The 19,101-nt window shown below is 49.1% G+C and overlaps 1 protein-coding gene across 13 annotated transcripts in view; it reads right to left on the bottom strand.

Annotated features, from left to right (window-relative positions):
• The window catches only part of ARFIP2 (ARF interacting protein 2), a 274,219-nt gene that overhangs the window by 89,692 nt on the left and 165,426 nt on the right, over positions 1-19,101 (bottom strand). For 8 of the 13 annotated variants that reach the window (XM_086933698.1, XM_086933705.1, XM_086933694.1 and 5 more), the window contains exon 4: positions 13,718-13,780. The exons of the other annotated variants lie outside the window; for them this stretch is intronic. In XM_086933698.1, the coding sequence (XP_086789824.1) occupies positions 13,718-13,780 (63 nt within the window). The remainder of the gene's footprint in view (positions 1-13,717; positions 13,781-19,101) is intronic. 13 annotated transcript variants of the gene reach the window in all.

Genomic DNA, 19,101 nt, shown 5'->3' with positions numbered 1-19,101 from the left:
TCCTGTGAGGAATCAGCAACGTATTCGGGGTTTGACAACTGGTACAAGATCTGTGAAGCGTGCTCCTTTAAGACGGAGGAGGACCTGCCGTTTGTGGATAGGGCACCAAGAGTAGCGGGCCATCTTAGGTCAAGGTTGGGACTTCCGGATCATGACAGGCAGCATCACTAATTAATCAGCATGGAGGCTTAAGGAAGCTGCCTGGTAACTTTCAGTGTGTTGCATTGGTGATCTGCCTGCGGTATATTTTGCTCAGGGTCTATCATTACCTACAATTATTTTCACTGATGCGGTTTCTTGGCTAACTCACCAATTGCCTTGTTAAATTGACCTTGCAATTTGGATGCCGTTTCGGATCTGTTGTATTCCTGTACCTCTCCAAGTATCTTTCTCTACTGAGAAGAGTCTTGACCCAACACTTGCTTCTACAGCTTACGGCTTCCTTCCTGCTTGGAGTATTCTGGGGCCATGAATCATTCTGTTACCCGAGAGCCTCAGTGTAGAACGTGCTGCAACCAGAGATATGATACCTGGAAGAGCGGTGCTAAGGAAGATCTGAGCATGCTACGTGTCATTCAACCAGATATGGACACCTGGAAGAGCGGTGCTAATGAAGATCTGAGCATGCTGCGTGCCGTTCAACCATAGATGTGATACCTGGAAGAGCGGTGCCAAGAAAGATCTGAGCATGCTGCGTGTCGTTCAACCAGAGATGGACACCTGGAAGAGCGGTGCTAATGAAGAGCTGAGCATGCTGCGTGTCGTTCAACCAGAGATGGACAGCTGGAAGAGCGGTGCTAATGAAGATCTGAGCATGCTGCGTGTCGTTCAACCAGAGATGGACACCTGGAAGAGCTGTGCTAAGGAGGATCCGAGCGTGCTGCTTGTCGTTCAACCAGAGATGGACACCTGGAAGAGCGTTGCTAAGGAAGATCCAAACGTGCTGTTCAACCAGAGATGGACACCTGGAAGAGCTGTGCTAAGGAAGATCCAAGCGTGCTGTTCTACCAGAGATGAGACACCTGAAAGAGCTTGCAAAGGAAGATTCGAGCATGCTGCGTGTCGTTCAACCAGAGATGTGACACCTGGAAGAGCGGTGCTAATGAAGATCTGAGCATGCTGCGTGTCGTTCAACCAGAGATGGACACCTGGAAGAGTTGTGCTAAGGAGGATCCGAGCGTGCTGCTTGTCGTTCAACCAGAGATGGACACCTGGAAGAGCTGTGCTAAGGAAGATCCAAACGTGCTGTTCAACCAGAGATAGACACCTGGAAGAGCTGTGCTAAGGAAGATCTGAGCATGCTGCGTGTCGTTCAACCAGAGATGGACACCTGGAAGAGCGGTGCTAATGAAGATCTGAGCATGCTGCGTGCCGTTCAACCTTAGAATGTGATATGGAAGAGCGATGCTAAGGAAGATCTGAGCATGCTGCATGTCTTTCAACCAGAGATGGACACCTGAAAGAGCGTTGCTAATGAAGATCTGAGCATGCTGCGTGCTGTTCAACCAGAGATGGACACCTGGAAGAGCTGTGCTAAGGAGGATCCGAGTGTGCTGCGTGTCGTTCAACCAGAGATGGACACCTGGAAGAGCGGTGCTAAGGAAGATCTGAGCATGCTGCGTGTCGTTCAACCAGAGATGGACACCTGGAAGAGCGGTGCTAATTAAGATCTGAGCACGCTGCGTGCCGTTCAACCAGAGATGGACACCTGGAAGAGCTGTGCTAAGGAAGATCCGAGCGGGCTGTGTGCCGTTCAACCATAGATGTGATTCCTGGAAGAGCTGTGCTAAGGAAGATCTGAGCGTGCTGCGTGTCGTTCAACCAGAGATGGACGCCTGGAAGAGCTGTGCTAAGGAAGATCCGAGCGTGCTGTTCAACCAGAGATGGAGAACTGGAAGAGCTGTGCTAAGGAAGATCTGAACGTGCTGTTCAACCAGAGATGAGACACCTGGAAGAGCTGTGCTAATGTAGATCTGAACGTGCTGTTCAATCAGAGATGGACACCTGGAAGAGCGGTGCTAATGAAGATCTGAGCATGCTGCGTGCCGTTCAACCATAGATGTGATACCTGGAAGAGCGGTGCTAAGGAAGATCTGAGCATACTGTGTGTCGTTCAACCAGAGATGTGATACCTGGAAGAGCTGTGCAAAGGAAGATTCGAGCATGCTGCGTGTCGTTCAACCAGAGATGTGACACCTGGAAGAGCGGTGCTAATGAAGATCTGAGCATGCTGCGTGCTGTTCAACCAGAGATGGACACCTGGAAGAGTTGTGCTAAGGAAGATCCAAACGTGCTGTTCAACCAGAGATAGACACCTGGAAGAGCTGTGCAAAGGAAGATCTGAGCATGCTGCGTGCCGTTCAACCATAGAATGTGATATGGAAGAGCGATGCTAAGGAAGATCTGAGCATGTTGCGTGTCTTTCAACCAGAGATGGACACCTGGAAGAGCGGTGCTAATGAAGATCTGAGCATGCTGCGTGCCGTTCAACCATAGAATGTGATATGGAAGAGCGATGCTAAGGAAGATCTGAGCATGCTGCGTTTCTTTCAACCAGAGATGGACACCTGGAAGAGCAGTGCTAATGAAGATCTGAGCATGCTGCGTGCCGTTCAACCAGAGATGGACACCTGGAAGAGCTGTGCTAAGGAGGATCCGAGCGTGCTGCGTGTCGTTCAACCAGAGATGGACACCTGGAAGAGCGGTGCTAATGAGGATCTGAGCATGCTGCGTGCCGTTCAACCATAGATGTGATACCTGGAAGAGCGGTGCTAAGGAAGATCTGAGCATGCTGCGTGTCGTTCAACCAGAGATGGACACCTGGAAGAGCGGTGCAAAGGAGGATCAGAGCGTGCTGCTTGTCGTTCAACCAGAGATGGACACCTGGAAGAGCTGTGCTAAGTAGGATCCAAACGTGCTGTTCAACCAGAGTGAGACACCTGGAAGAGCTGTGCCAAGAAAGATCTGAGCATGCTGCGTGTCGTTCAACCAGAGATGGACACCTGGAAGAGCGGTGCTAATGAAGATCTGAGCATGCTGAGTGCCGTTCAACCATAGATGTGATACCTGGAAGAGCGGTACCAAGAAAGATGTGAGCATGCTGCGTGTCGTTCAACAAGATATGGACACCTGGAAGAGCGGTGCTAATGAAGATCTGAGCATGCTGCGTGCCGTTCAACCATAGAATGTGATATGGAAGAGCGATGCTAAGGAAGATCTGAGCATGCTGCGTTTCTTTCATCCAGAGATGGACACCTGGAAGAGCGGTGCTATCGAAGATCTGAGCATGCTGCGTGCCGTTCAACCAGAGATGGACACCTGGAAGAGCTGTGCTAAGGAGGATCCGAGCGTGCTGCTTGTCGTTCAACCAAATGGACACCTGGAAGAGCTGTGCTAAGGAGGATCCGAGCGTGCTGCGTGTCGTTCAACCAGAGATGGACACCTGGAAGAGCGGTGCTAATGAGGATCTGAGCATGCTGCGTGCCGTTCAACCATAGATGTGATACCTGGAAGAGCGGTGCTAAGGAAGATCTGAGCATGCTGCGTGTCGTTCAACCAGAGATGGACACCTGGAAGAGCGGTGCAAAGGAGGATCAGAGCGTGCTGCTTGTCGTTCAACCAGAGATGGACACCTGGAAGAGCTGTGCTAAGTAGGATCCAAACGTGCTGTTCAACCAGAGTGAGACACCTGGAAGAGCTGTGCCAAGAAAGATCTGAGCATGCTGCGTGTCGTTCAACCAGAGATGGACACCTGGAAGAGCGGTGCTAATGAAGATCTGAGCATGCTGAGTGCCGTTCAACCATAGATGTGATACCTGGAAGAGCGGTGCCAAGAAAGATGTGAGCATGCTGCGTGTCGTTCAACAAGAGATGGACACCTGGAAGAGCGGTGCTAATGAAGATCTGAGCATGCTGCGTGCCGTTCAACCATAGAATGTGATATGGAAGAGCGATGCTAAGGAAGATCTGAGCATGCTGCGTTTCTTTCAACCAGAGATGGACACCTGGAAGAGCGGTGCTATCGAAGATCTGAGCATGCTGCGTGCCGTTCAACCAGAGATGGACACCTGGAAGAGCTGTGCTAAGGAGGATCCGAGCGTGCTGCTTGTCGTTCAACCAGATGGACACCTGGAAGAGCTGTGCTAAGGAGGATCCGAGCGTGCTGCGTGTCGTTCAACCAGAGATGGACACCTGGAAGAGCGGTGCTAATGAGGATCTGAGCATGCTGCGTGCCGTTCAACCATAGATGTGATACCTGGAAGAGCGGTGCTAAGGAAGATCTGAGCATGCTGCGTGTCGTTCAACCAGAGATGGACACCTGGAAGAGCGGTGCAAAGGAGGATCAGAGCGTGCTGCTTGTCGTTCAACCAGAGATGGACACCTGGAAGAGCTGTGCTAAGTAGGATCCAAACGTGCTGTTCAACCAGAGATAGACACCTGGAAGAGCTGTGCCAAGAAAGATCTGAGCATGCTGCGTGTCGTTTAACCAGAGATGGACACCTGAAGAGCGGTGCTAATGAAGATCTGAGCATGCTGAGTGCCGTTCAACCATAGATGTGATACCTGGAAGAGCGGTGCCAAGAAAGATGTGAGCATGCTGCGTGTCGTTCAACAAGAGATGGACACCTGGAAGAGCGGTGCTAATGAAGATCTATGCATGCTGCGTGCCGTTCAACCATAGATGTGATCCCTGGAAGAGCGGTGCCAAGGAACATCCGAGCATGCTGCGTGTCGTTCAACCAGAGATGGACACCTGGAAGAGCTGTGCTAAGGAAGATCCGAGCGTGCTGTTCAGCCAGAGATGCGACACCTGGAAGAGCTGTGCTAAGGAAGATCCGAACGTGCTGTTCAACCAGAGATGGGACACCTGGAAGAGCTGTGCTAAGGAAGATCCGAGTGTGCTGTTCAATCGGAGATGAGACACCTGGAAGAGCTGTGCTAAGGAATATCCGAGCGTGCTGTTCAAGCAGAGATGGACACCTGGAAGAGCTGTGCTAAGGAAGATCCGAGCGTGCTGTTCAACCAGAGATGAGACACCTGGAAGAGCTGTGCAAAGGAAGATTCGAGCACGCTGCGTGTCGTTCAACCAGATATGTGACACCTGGAAGAGATGTGCTAAGGAAGATCTGAGCATTCTGCGTGTCGTTCAACCAGAGATGGACACCTGGAAGAGCTGGGCTAAGGAAGATCCGAGCGTGCTATTCAACCAGAGATGCGACACCTGGTAGAGCTGTGCTAAGGAAGATCCGAACGTGCTGTTTAACCAGAGATGCGACACCTGGAAGAGCTGTGCTAAGGAAGATCCAAGTGTGCTGTTCAACCAGAGATGAGACACCTGGAAGAGCTGTGCAAAGGAAGATTCGAGCATGCTGTGTGCCGTTCAACCAGAGATGGACACCTGGAAGAGCTGTGCTAAGGAAGATCCGAGCGGGCTGTGTGCCGTTCAACCATAGATGTGATACCTGGAAGAGCTGTGCTAAGGAAGATCTGAGCGTGCTGCGTGTCGTTCAACCAGAGATGGACACCTGGAAGAGCTGTGCTAAGGCAGATCCGAGCGTGCTGTTCAACCAGAGATGGAGAACTGGAAGAGCTGTGCTAAGGAAGATCCGAACGTGCTGTTCAACCAGAGATGCGACACCTGGAAGAGCTGTGCTAATGTAGATCCGAACGTGCTGTTCAATCAGAGATGGACACCTGGAAGAGCGGTGCTAATGAAGATCTGAGCATGCTGCGTGCCGTTCACCCATAGATGTGATACCTGGAAGAGCGGTGCTAAGGAAGATCTGAGCATACTGTGTGTCGTTCAACCAGAGATGTGATACCTGGAAGAGCGGTGCTAAAAAAGATCTCAGCATGCTGCTTGTCGTTCAACCAGAGATGGACACCTGGAAGAGCGGTACTAATGAAGATCTGAGCATGCTGCGTGTCGTTCAACCAGAGATGGACACCTGGAAGAGCTGTGCTAAGGAGGATCCGAGTGTGCTGCTTGTCGTTCAACCAGAGATGGACACCTGGAAGAGCGGTGCTAATGAAGATGTGAGCATGCTGAGTGCCGTTCAACCATAGATGTAATACCTGGAAGAGCGGTGCCAAGAAAGATCTGAGCATGCTGCGTGTCGTTCAACCAGAGATGGACACCTGGAAGAGCGGTGCTAATGAAGATCTGAGCATGCTGCGTGCCGTTCAACCATAGATGTAATACCTGGAAGAGCTGTGCTAAGGAAGATCTGAGCGTGCTGCGTGCCGTTCAACCAGAGATGGACACCTGGACGAGCTGTGCTAAGGAAGATCCGAGCGTGCTGTTCAACCAGAGATGGAGAACTGGAAGAGCTGTGCTAAGGAAGATCCGAACGTGCTGTTCAACCAGAGATGCGACACCTGGAAGAGCTGTGCTAATGTAGATCCGAACGTGCTGTTCAACCATAGATGTGATACCTGGAAGAGCGGTGCTAAGGAAGATCTGAGCATACTGTGTGTCGTTCAACCAGAGATGTGATACCTGGAAGAGCGGTGCCAAGAAAGATCTCAGCATGCTGCGTGTCGTTCAACCAGAGATGGACACCTGGAAGAGCTGTGCTAAGGAAGATCCGAGCGGGCTGTGTGCCGTTCAACCATAGATGTGATACCTGGAAGAGCTGTGCTAAGGAAGATCTGAGCGTGCTGCGTGTCGTTCAACCAGAGATGGACACCTGGAAGAGCTGTGCTAAGGCAGATCCGAGCGTGCTGTTCAACCAGAGATGGAGAACTGGAAGAGCTGTGCTAAGGAAGATCCGAACGTGCTGTTCAACCAGAGATGCGACACCTGGAAGAGCTGTGCTAATGTAGATCCGAACGTGCTGTTCAATCAGAGATGGACACCTGGAAGTGCGGTGCTAATGAAGATCTGAGCATGCTGCGTGCCGTTCACCCATAGATGTGATACCTGGAAGAGCGGTGCTAAGGAAGATCTGAGCATACTGTGTGTCGTTCAACCAGAGATGTGATACCTGGAAGAGCGGTGCTAAAAAAGATCTCAGCATGCTGCTTGTCGTTCAACCAGAGATGGACACCTGGAAGAGCGGTACTAATGAAGATCTGAGCATGCTGCGTGTCGTTCAACCAGAGATGGACACCTGGAAGAGCTGTGCTAAGGAGGATCCGAGTGTGCTGCTTGTCGTTCAACCAGAGATGGACACCTGGAAGAGCGGTGCTAATGAAGATGTGAGCATGCTGAGTGCCGTTCAACCATAGATGTAATACCTGGAAGAGCGGTGCCAAGAAAGATCTGAGCATGCTGCGTGTCGTTCAACCAGAGATGGACACCTGGAAGAGCGGTGCTAATGAAGATCTGAGCATGCTGCGTGCCGTTCAACCATAGATGTAATACCTGGAAGAGCTGTGCTAAGGAAGATCTGAGCGTGCTGCGTGCCGTTCAACCAGAGATGGACACCTGGACGAGCTGTGCTAAGGAAGATCCGAGCGTGCTGTTCAACCAGAGATGGAGAACTGGAAGAGCTGTGCTAAGGAAGATCCGAACGTGCTGTTCAACCAGAGATGCGACACCTGGAAGAGCTGTGCTAATGTAGATCCGAACGTGCTGTTCAACCATAGATGTGATACCTGGAAGAGCGGTGCTAAGGAAGATCTGAGCATACTGTGTGTCGTTCAACCAGAGATGTGATACCTGGAAGAGCGGTGCCAAGAAAGATCTCAGCATGCTGCGTGTCGTTCAACCAGAGATGGACACCTGGAAGAGCTGTGCTAAGGAAGATCCGAGCGGGCTGTGTGCCGTTCAACCATAGATGTGATACCTGGAAGAGCTGTGCTAAGGAAGATCTGAGCGTGCTGCGTGTCGTTCAACCAGAGATGGACACCTGGAAGAGCTGTGCTAAGGCAGATCCGAGCGTGCTGTTCAACCAGAGATGGAGAACTGGAAGAGCTGTGCTAAGGAAGATCCGAACGTGCTGTTCAACCAGAGATGCGACACCTGGAAGAGCTGTGCTAATGTAGATCCGAACGTGCTGTTCAATCAGAGATGGACACCTGGAAGTGCGGTGCTAATGAAGATCTGAGCATGCTGCGTGCCGTTCACCCATAGATGTGATACCTGGAAGAGCGGTGCTAAGGAAGATCTGAGCATACTGTGTGTCGTTCAACCAGAGATGTGATACCTGGAAGAGCGGTGCTAAAAAAGATCTCAGCATGCTGCTTGTCGTTCAACCAGAGATGGACACCTGGAAGAGCGGTACTAATGAAGATCTGAGCATGCTGCGTGTCGTTCAACCAGAGATGGACACCTGGAAGAGCTGTGCTAAGGAGGATCCGAGTGTGCTGCTTGTCGTTCAACCAGAGATGGACACCTGGAAGAGCGGTGCTAATGAAGATGTGAGCATGCTGAGTGCCGTTCAACCATAGATGTAATACCTGGAAGAGCGGTGCCAAGAAAGATCTGAGCATGCTGCGTGTCGTTCAACCAGAGATGGACACCTGGAAGAGCGGTGCTAATGAAGATCTGAGCATGCTGCGTGCCGTTCAACCATAGATGTAATACCTGGAAGAGCTGTGCTAAGGAAGATCTGAGCGTGCTGCGTGCCATTCAACCAGAGATGGACACCTGGACGAGCTGTGCTAAGGAAGATCCGAGCGTGCTGTTCAACCAGAGATGGAGAACTGGAAGAGCTGTGCTAAGGAAGATCCGAACGTGCTGTTCAACCAGAGATGCGACACCTGGAAGAGCTGTGCTAATGTAGATCCGAACGTGCTGTTCAACCATAGATGTGATACCTGGAAGAGCGGTGCTAAGGAAGATCTGAGCATACTGTGTGTCGTTCAACCAGAGATGTGATACCTGGAAGAGCGGTGCCAAGAAAGATCTCAGCATGCTGCGTGTCGTTCAACCAGAGATGGACACCTGGAAGAGCGGTGCTAATGAAGATCTGAGCATGCTGCGTGCCGTTCAACCATAGATGTGATCCCTGGAAGAGCGGTGCCAAGGAAGATCCGAGCATGCTGCGTGTCGTTCAACCAGAGATGGACACCGGGAAGAGTTGTGCTAAGGAAGATCCGAACGTGCTGTTCAACCAGAGATGCGACACCTGGAAGAGCTGTGCTAAGGAAGATCCACACGTGCTGTTCAACCAGAGATGAGACACCTGGAAGAGCTGTGCAAAGGAAGATTCGAGCATGCTGCGTGTCGTTCAACCAGAGATGGACACCTGGAAGAGCTGTGCTAAGGAAAATCCGAGCAGGCTGCGTGCCGTTTAACCATAGATGTGATACCTGGAAGAGCTGTGCTAAGGAAGATCTGAGCGTGCTGCGTGCCGTTCAACCAGAGATGGACACCTGGACGAGCTGTGCTAAGGAAGATCCGAGCGTGCTGTTCAACCAGAGATGGAGAACTGGAAGAGCTGTGCTAAGGAAGATCCGAACGTGCTGTTCAACCAGAGATGCGACACCTGGAAGAGCTGTGCTAATGTAGATCCGAACGTGCTGTTCAACCATAGATGTGATACCTGGAAGAGCGGTGCTAAGGAAGATCTGAGCATACTGTGTGTCGTTCAACCAGAGATGTGATACCTGGAAGAGCGGTGCCAAGAAAGATCTGAGCATGCTGCGTGTCGTTCAACCAGAGATGGACACCTGGAAGAGCGGTGCTAATGAAGATCTGAGCATGCTGCGTGCCGTTCAACCATAGATGTGATCCCTGGAAGAGCGGTGCCAAGGAAGATCCGAGCATGCTGCGTGTCGTTCAACCAGAGATGGACACCGGGAAGAGCTGTGCTAATGAAGATCCGAACGTGCTGTTCAACCAGAGATGCGACACCTGGAAGAGCTGTGCTAAGGAAGATCCACACGTGCTGTTCAACCAGAGATGAGACACCTGGAAGAGCTGTGCAAAGGAAGATTCGAGCATGCTGCGTGTCGTTCAACCAGAGATGGACACCTGGAAGAGCTGTGCTAAGGAAAATCCGAGCAGGCTGCGTGCCGTTTAACCATAGATGTGATACCTGGAAGAGCTGTGCTAAGGAAGAGCTGAGCGTGCTGCGTGCCGTTCAACCAGAGATGGACACCTGGACGAGCTGTGCTAAGGAAGATCCGAGCGTGCTGTTCAACCAGAGATGGAGAACTGGAAGAGCTGTGCTAAGGAAGATCCGAACGTGCTGTTCAACAAGAGATGCGACACCTGGAAGAGCTGTGCTAATGTAGATCCGAACGTGCTGTTCAACCATAGATGTGATACCTGGAAGAGCGGTGCTAAGGAAGATCTGAGCATACTGTGTGTCGTTCAACCAGAGATGTGATACCTGGAAGATCTGAGCACGCTGCTTGTGAGGTAATATGAATTTTTGGTCAAGAAATGTCCCCTAACGTGAACCCCACCGTCCCCATGTACGAGCTTAAAGTGCATGTAATTTCCCTCCTCGACCAGTTATGAAGACGCAAATACATTTTCGTCCAACGTTAACATGTCCTCTTTCAGATCCACCATGAATGGATCGATAATTCAGTTCCTAAGTATGCCTTGCCAACGTCTTTTCATGGTGCACTTTCACGTTTTCCTAGCCCTGCAGAGCTAGACCCTGATTTCTGCCATCAAGTCCTTTCTACTCTCTGCCTCCTGAAAGCTGCAACGTGGGATACATCCCTGACCTCTGTCCTACTCCCTGCGTGGCGAGCGGTGCCCGGCTCGGCCTGCTTGCCTGCCAAAGACAGTATTTTGCCTTCAAGTTATCAGTATAGCCGAGCTCAGCTCCTCGAAAACACATTCCAGTCTAGCAGAATAGATAAACAATCTCCCGGCTGCAGAGCAAAGGGTCCGGCCTCTCTGTCTCCATGCAAGTAATTCATTGCTCCCGTTACCATGGTAGGCCCATGCCCCCTCGCATTACACGCAGACACGTAGTCACATATGCACGCATTAATAGTCAGTATAGAGTAGCCTCTGCCCAAGAGACTCTTTCCTTCTAGATAATATAGTTCCCTAAACACAAGATATCAGATATGATTTGGGAACGAGTCGATCTGACATGCCAGACTTCTGTCTCTTTCCTCTAGTGCTAAATGTCAAGTCCCCTGCACCCTCCAGCCTCACGTCAGTCACACGTCATGCTGCTGCGCGCGCATCCTTGCTACAGATTTCTGCTGACACTGCAGGATTCCTCTATGAATCCACCCACTTGTGACACTTTCATGTGACGTTTCTAGCACACACCTCTGTGTACGCCCTCGTGCACGCCTTTCTGTTACGCACATGTGTTCTTATCTCGTTTCTTTCAGCTGTTACACCTTCTGTATCCATCACCATTGTATGCATTAACTATATATATTGTGCTCTGTTAATAAAGTATTGTCTATCCCTTCCTGATCCTTAATGGTGAAAGGAACATGATACCCTGGTTCGAACCATTCCATTTTATGGAATAAAACCCTTATAACTCAGACACCACGTATTCTGCCTCTCATTTCCGATTGAGTTATTTTATTGAACTTTACCGCATAGAAATTCCGACGGTAAATATTTATTTACCACACTTGTCATTCAACCAGAGATGGACACCTGGAAGAGCGGTGCCAAGGAAGATCTGAATGTGCTGCATGCTGTTCAGCCAGATATGTTACATCTGGAAGAGCTGTGCTAAGGAAGATATGAGTGTGCTGCTTGTCATTCTCTCTCTCAATCCCATTCCCCTTTCCCTCTGGTTTTTGATGGTCTCTGGTACGTCTTCTGTTGCACGGACCGAGTTACAATCTGGGCTGTGAGGTGCACTGTCATATAGCCTGTTGGATAACATTCACGGATCTGGACATGTTCAGGTTCTCTGCTGTATTGACCCTGGGAGCATCCTCGTTAGTGGGGTGGGCAGATGTCTTATCACATGTTGTAGCTGATAATTTAGTGGAATTTCTATTTTAACAAAAACGTTGTTTGGATGAGTTTTCTCTTTTATACTAAGCATTATGAGGTCTACATGTTGGAGAATGAATCGGCCAGGAACGGGCCTTTTTGTGTTGTAGGACTGCTTTTACTGTAGCATTAACAGCATTGTATAAAAGAGCAGCACTCTCCACTGTATTAAGCTCCAACATATTCACATTTGGTGGATTGCTGGGATCGGAGCGGATTTCTTGTTGCACTCCAGGGGCGCTAGTGTCCTTGTGAACTAAATCATTAATGAATCCAGGCACCTACCAGCAGATTGAATGAATCCATTATTACTTATTCAATGTAATCTTTAAGGAACAGTGATTTCCAAAGCAGAGAGTAATCAGATGTGCCCAGAGTGAGCAGGAGCCTCCCCATCTTCAGGGAGCTTTTGTCAGCAATAATATCTCCAGCCGGAAATTCACCAAGCCCGAAGCATTTTGGGTGAAAAGTGAGCACTGTAACATGTGCTGCTGCTTTTTAAAGAATAATTCATTTATCATTGTGAATTGAGCCAACCATGATTCGCGGAAACTCATGATCAGGACTGACTTCCAAGGAAGTAAAAGCTATTTTGGAAGCATGAGAAATGCAACCATGCAAGCGAAGAGAGAAACAAGGAGCCTCTTTTTCTCCACGCTCACTCCATAGCTCTCGCCCTTCACTGATCTCATCAATCATCCCATCTGATCGCTCAGCTCATCCAATGCTCATCTCATCCCATCCAGTGCTCAGCTCATCTCAACTAGAATTCAGCTCATCTCATCTTCTCATCCCATGCTCATCTCATCTTCTCATCCAATGCTCAGCTCTTCTCATCCAATGCTCATCTCATCTTCTCATCCAATGCTCAGCTCATCTAATCCAATGCTCATCTCATCTCATCCAATGGTCACCTCATCTCATTCAATGGTCACCTCATCTCATTCAATGGTCACCTCATCTCAGCCAATGGTCACCTCATCTCTGCCAATGGTCACCTCATCTCTGCCAATGGTCAGCTGCCCCTTGCACTCCTGTCAGCCAGATCATCAATACAGTGGTCTCAGAGGTGCTTGGCGTCATCTTTGGCACATCTTCTCTAGGGAAGTTCAGATGTGCCCAAACCAAGCCTGATTCTCCCCCTTGCTGTGCATCAGCTTATGAGTGGTGCCCTCTCCAGCAGCTCTAGATTCACCTTAGGACTCACCTGTGCTGTCATAACCAGCAGGACAGCAATGCAACAAACTGAGCTTTCACAGAAGACTTCTCAAAGAACAGTAGTAGACGACAACATTGCAACAATTACGGGAATGATGCTGCTCAAGTTTAATGGCTGGAGGACCAATCCTACATGACTGCCTCAAGACAATGCATCTCCATTAGTTGTTGTTAATGCATGAGATATACATGCTGCAATGCCATAGTCATCAATGTACTGCAAATTGTTTGAGTTAGCGAGAAGAAACCACATTCCCTAGAAAGAGACGGAGAGAGAGAGAGAGAGAGAGAGAGAGAGAGAGAGAAACAGGGAAACGGAGACAGAGAGCAGTACTGAGCGCCAGGCCTAATCCAGCCAATCATGTGCAACCATAGACAGTAGCAGAGCAGTACATTCTTGGAGCCAAATCAAATGTGAATCACTGTGGTGAGACCCGGACAGGGCATGTACCGCCGCCCTGTGAAATGTGCACCAGAGCAGAGATTGTAAATGATTCTTTAAGAAAGAGGATACACGGCACCATGCCCACAACCTGTTAATGCAGCCTGCGAGCAGTCAGAAAGGTTATGTCAGAGAAAGGAGAAATGTAAATGTAACTTAGAAAGGCTTGCCACCTTGTCCCTCTGCATGGAGGTGCCGCAGTCCCAGGAAGGCTGGGTTAACCTGAATCGCTGGCCCTAAACAGAATCACAGAACAGCATCAGACCAAGCCCCACAAAAACAATGCAGAGACAGTGCAATCAAAAGAGAAGATGGAACCCCTCCACCGACACAGACACACACCCCTGAGATTCACTGCACAAAGATTTCATTTTAATGCTGATGGAGCTAAAGAGCCTCGCTGACCCACCACTGGTGCAAACATGTCAAGCATTGTAGAAGACTGCACCATGCCTGCCTTGAGATCCAAGAGCTCACAGCAGAGTTGCCAAAGACCTGCAGCAGCAACTCCTCAGTACCAGCCCCTGGTTTCAAAGTCTCAGCACTGCTCTGTACACTCTGCAGCTCCATTAGAAGCGCTGCACAATGTCCCGCCACCCAGAAACCATAACACCTCAAATGCAAGAGTCAGCAGAGGCACTGGTACTGCAATGAACACAAGCACTGGCAAAAACTATTCACCAGGATCTTTTATATGCATTATCAAATACGTAATAAATTTGATAAACAAATGATAATGTATATATGTTTTTAGGTTTCATATGTAAAGGTGTCTGCACTTGCAAAGGGGCTTACGGTCAGCCTTCTTCCACTATTGGAATTAAACATTGTTATCCGCCTCTCAGACCATCCCATAGAACAATTCTAGTCTCATATCTTTCTATCTGCTTAGATGTGCCCTTTTTCTTTTTGTGCAATGCATGATGGACTATTTTATATCTGAAAAGCAGACTCTGTTGTCACACATTTCATTCTTTTATCATACATAGATTGTGTAAACAGAGCATTTTTTTGTTTTACAGTGCAGCAGGAATTTATTTGGTTTTGTTATCAGCCGATTAGGAGACCTGATTCTCCACATAGCCCAAAGTTATGAAAGGATGATCCTCCCTTTACCCAGAACACCATAGGCATGATACTAGCAACCAAGCTAGGGCCAGGAGCACTGCAGTTTTAATATACAGCTGACAGATGACCTGGAGGAGAATACAATTGCTTGAAAGCTGAATCTGCACTATAAAGCCAAACAAGGTCCTCATCGAAGAATACAATGGAGATGGAAAGCTGCAGTTGCGCTATACTACTGAGAGATGTATTCACAGAAGAACTGCAGCTGTACCGCAGGTATGCTCATAACATAGGGGAAGAGAGAACTGGAGCGGAGATAAACAGACTCTTATAAAAGAGTAATACCGAAGGAGGGCACGAGCGGGCTTAACATTCAGAGAATGGTAGCACTTACTGAGAGTCAACGGTCTTACTGGGTTCACAGCTTAATGGTTCACCCAGTTCAACTTTTCCCTGCATTCTGTTATTTGATATCTGTTAATATTAACTATACACAAGAACAACAGTATCAGATCAACAAGAAGATCAAACTGGCCTTCTTGCGATCTTCATACATAGGTGTCGGGAGAGTAAGTTATGCAACCTCTGTATATATTCTGTGAAAATGTGAAGCCATATTTGAACCATACAAAACAAAGGCATGAGTGCACACTGACAATTGTGACTTCTTAGGAAAATGCATACAGCACTGCTCTGCATCTAGATTACAAGAATTACACAGCCTCAGACAAGCGCTGGAAAGCTGAAGTCACTCTACCGCTTACAGATGTCCTCACGAGAGTAAAATGGATGTGAAAAGATAGTTGCACTGCAGAACAAACAACTGTCATCAGAGGAGACTACAAAGATGTTTGAAATCTGCAGTTGCACAGTACTATCAATAGAGGTCCTCACAGAAGAAGGCAATTGAGATGAAAAGCAGCAGTTGTGCTGTTCTACCAACACAGGTCCCTAAAGAACAGTGCAATGGAGATGGAAAGCTGCAGTAGTGCTATTCTGCCAACAGAGGTCCCTAAAGAACAGTGCAATGGAAATGGAAAGCTGAAGTAGTGCTATTCTACCAACAGAGGTCCTCATAGAGGAGTGCAATGGAAAGCTGCAGTTGTGCTATTCTGCCAACAGAGGTCCCTAAAGAACAGTGCAATGGAAATGGAAAGCTGCAGTAGTGCTATTCTACCAACAGAGGTCCTCATAGAGGAGTGCAATGGAGATGGAAAGCTGCAGTAGTGCTAGTCTACCAACAGAGGTCCTCAGAGAGGAGTTCAATGGAGATGGAAAGATGCAGTAGTGCTATTCTACCAAGATAGGTCCTCATAGAGGAGTGCAATGGAGATGGAGAGCTGCAGTTGTGCTATTCTACCAACAGAGGTCCTCATAGAGGAGTGCAATGGAGATGGAAAGCTGCAGTAGTGCTATTCTACCAACCGAGGTCCTCATAGAGGAGTGCAATGGAGATGGAAAGCTCATAGAGGAGTGCAATGGAGATGGAAAGCTGCAGTAGTGCTATTCTACCAAGAGAGGTCCTCACAGAGAAGTGCAATGGAGATGGAAAGCTCCACAGAGGAGTGCAATGGAGATGGATGGAAAGCTGCAGTAGTGCTATTCTACCAACAGAGGTCCTCATAGAGGAGTGCAATGGAGATGGAAAGCTGCAGTAGTGCTATTCTACCAACCGAGGTCCTCATAGAGGAGTGCAATGGAGATGGAAAGCTCATAGAGGAGTGCAATGGAGATGGAAAGCTGCAGTAGTGCTATTCTACCAAGAGAGGTCCTCACAGAGAAGTGCAATGGAGATGGAAAGCTCCACAGAGGAGTGCAATGGAGATGGATGGAAAGCTGCAGTAGTGCTATTCTACCAAGAGAGGTCCTCACAGAGGAGTGCAATGGAGATGGAAAGCTGCAGTAAATGTAAATGTATTTGAGCTTATATAGCGCACAGCTACCCGCAGTGGGTTTCCCGGCGCTTGCTTAGGGAACCCGTCCTGGTATTCCCCTGTGAGATAGCAGGGTATCCACAAGGTGAAAGTCAGGCATCCCGCCGCGAGGGGCCGTTGTGGAGATTAAGCAAGCTATTGCCCAGAGTCGCAGAGTGTGAACCCGTGAGTCGAGAAGGCACCGGAGCGAGAATTATCGAGTCCATGGAATTTTTAGCCCAAGACCCGCCGAGGCGGGGAATTGAACCCTGGTCCAGGACCGATCTCAGCTTCCGGGTCTGCCGCCTCTAACCCCTGAGCCACACTTCTCCACTAGTAGTGCTATTCTACCAACAGAGGTCCTCATAGAGGAGTGCAATGGAGATGGAAAGCTGCAGTAGTGCTATTCTGCCAACAGAGGTCCTCACAGAGGAGTGCAAAGAAGAATGACAAGCTGCAGTAGTGCTATTCTACCAACAGAGGGCTCATAGAGGAGTTCAATGGAGAATGAAAGCTGCAGTAGTGCTATTCTGCCAACGGAGGTCCTCACAGAGGAGTGCAATGGAGATGGAAAGCTGCAGTAGTGCTATTCTGCCAACAGAGGTCCTCACAGAGGAGTGCAATGAAGATGGAAAGCTGCAGTAGTGCTATGCTACCAACAGAGGTCCTCGAAGGAGAGTTCAATGGAGCATGAAAGCTGCAGTAGTGCTATTCTACCAAGAGAGGTCCTCATAGAGGAGTGCAATGGAGATGGAAAGCTGCAGTTGTGCTATTTTACCAGCAGAGGTCATCATAGAGGAGTGCAATGGAGATGGAAAGCTGCAGTAGTGCTTTTCTGCCAACAGAGGTCCTCACAGAGGAGTGCAATGGAGATGAAAAGCTGCAATAGTGCTATTCTGCCAAGAGAGGTCCTCACAGAGGAGTCCATTGGAGATGGAAAGCTGCAGTAGTGCTATTCTGCCAAGAGAGGTCCCCACAGAGGAGTGCAATGGAGATGGAAAGCTGCAGTAGTGCTATTCTACCAACAGAGGTCCTCACAGAGGAGTGCAATGGAGATGGAAAGCTGCAGTAGGTAGGTCCTCACAGAGGAGTGCAATGGAGATGGAAAGCTGCAGTAGTGCTATTCTACCAACAGAGGTCTTGACACAAGAGTTCAATGGAGATGGAAAGCTGCAGTAGTGCTATTCTGCCAACAGAAGTCATCATAGACAAGTGCAATGGAGATGGAAAGCTGCAGTAGTGCTATTCTGCCAACAGAGGTCCTCACAGAGGACTGCAATGGAGATGGAAAGCTGCAGTAGTGCTATTCTGCCAACAGAGGTCCTCACAGAGGACTGCAATGGAGATGGAAAGCTGCAGTAGTGCTATTCTGCCAACAGAGGTCCTCACAGAGGAGTGCAATGGAGATGGAAAGCTGCAGTAGTGCTATTCTACCAACAGAGGTCCTCACAGAGGATTGCAATGGAGATGGAAAGCTGCAGTAGTGCTATTCTACCAAGAGAGGTCCTCACAAAGGAGTGCAATGGAGATGGAAAGCTGCAGTAGTGCTATTCTACCAACAGAGGTCATCATAGACGAGTGCAATGGAGATGGAAAGCTGCAGTAGTGCTATTCTGCCAACAGAGGTCCTCACAGAGGACTGCAATGGAGATGGAAAGCTGCAGTAGTGCTATTCTGCCAACAGAGGTCATCATAGACGAGTGCAATTGAGATGGAAAGCTGCAGCAGTGCTATTCTGCCAACAGAGGTCCTCACAGAGGAGTGCAATGGAGATGGAAAGCTGCAGTAGTGCTATTCTACCAAGAGAGGTCCTCACAGAGGAGTGCAATGGAGATGGAAAGCTGCAGTAGTGCTATTCTGCCAACAGGGGTCCTCACATAGGAGTGCAATGGAGATGGAAAGATGCAGTAGTGCTATTCACCCAAGAGAGGTCCTCACAGAGGATTGCAATGGAGATGGAAAGCTGCAGTAGTGCTATTCTACCAAGAGAGGTCCTCACAGAGGACTGCAATGGAGATGGAAAGCTGCAGTAGTGCTATTCTACCAAGAGAGGTCCTCACAGAGGAGTGCAATGGAGATGGAAAGCTGCAGTAGTGCTATTCTACCAACAGAGGTCCTCACAGAGGAGTGCAATGGAGATGGAAAGCTGCAGTAGTGCTATTCTACCAACAGGGGTCCTCAGAGAGGAGTACAATGGAGATGAAAAGCTGCAGTAGTGCTATTCTACCAAGAGAGGTCCTCAAAGAGGATTGCAATGGAGAGTGAAAGCTGCAGTAGTGCTATTCTACCAACAGAGGTCCTCACAGAGGAGTGCAATGGAGATGGAAAGCTGCAGTAGTGCTATTCTACCAACAGAGGTCCTCACAGAGGAGTGCAATGGAGATAGAAAGCTGCAGTAGTGCTATTCTGCCAACAGAGGTCTTCACAGAGGAGTGCAATGGAGATGGAAAGCTGCAGTAGTGCTATTCTGCCAACAGGGGTCCTCACATAGGAGTGCAATGGAGATGGAAAGATGCAGTAGTGCTATTCACCCAAGAGAGGTCCTCACAGAGGATTGCAATGGAGATGGAAAGCTG

This window comes from Lissotriton vulgaris, chromosome 8 (assembly GCF_964263255.1).
Source record: "Lissotriton vulgaris chromosome 8, aLisVul1.2, whole genome shotgun sequence".
Lineage (NCBI taxonomy): Eukaryota > Metazoa > Chordata > Amphibia > Caudata > Salamandridae > Lissotriton > Lissotriton vulgaris.
The sequence above is the reverse complement of the archived record's forward strand: the minus strand, read 5'-3'. Positions and strand labels throughout refer to the sequence as shown.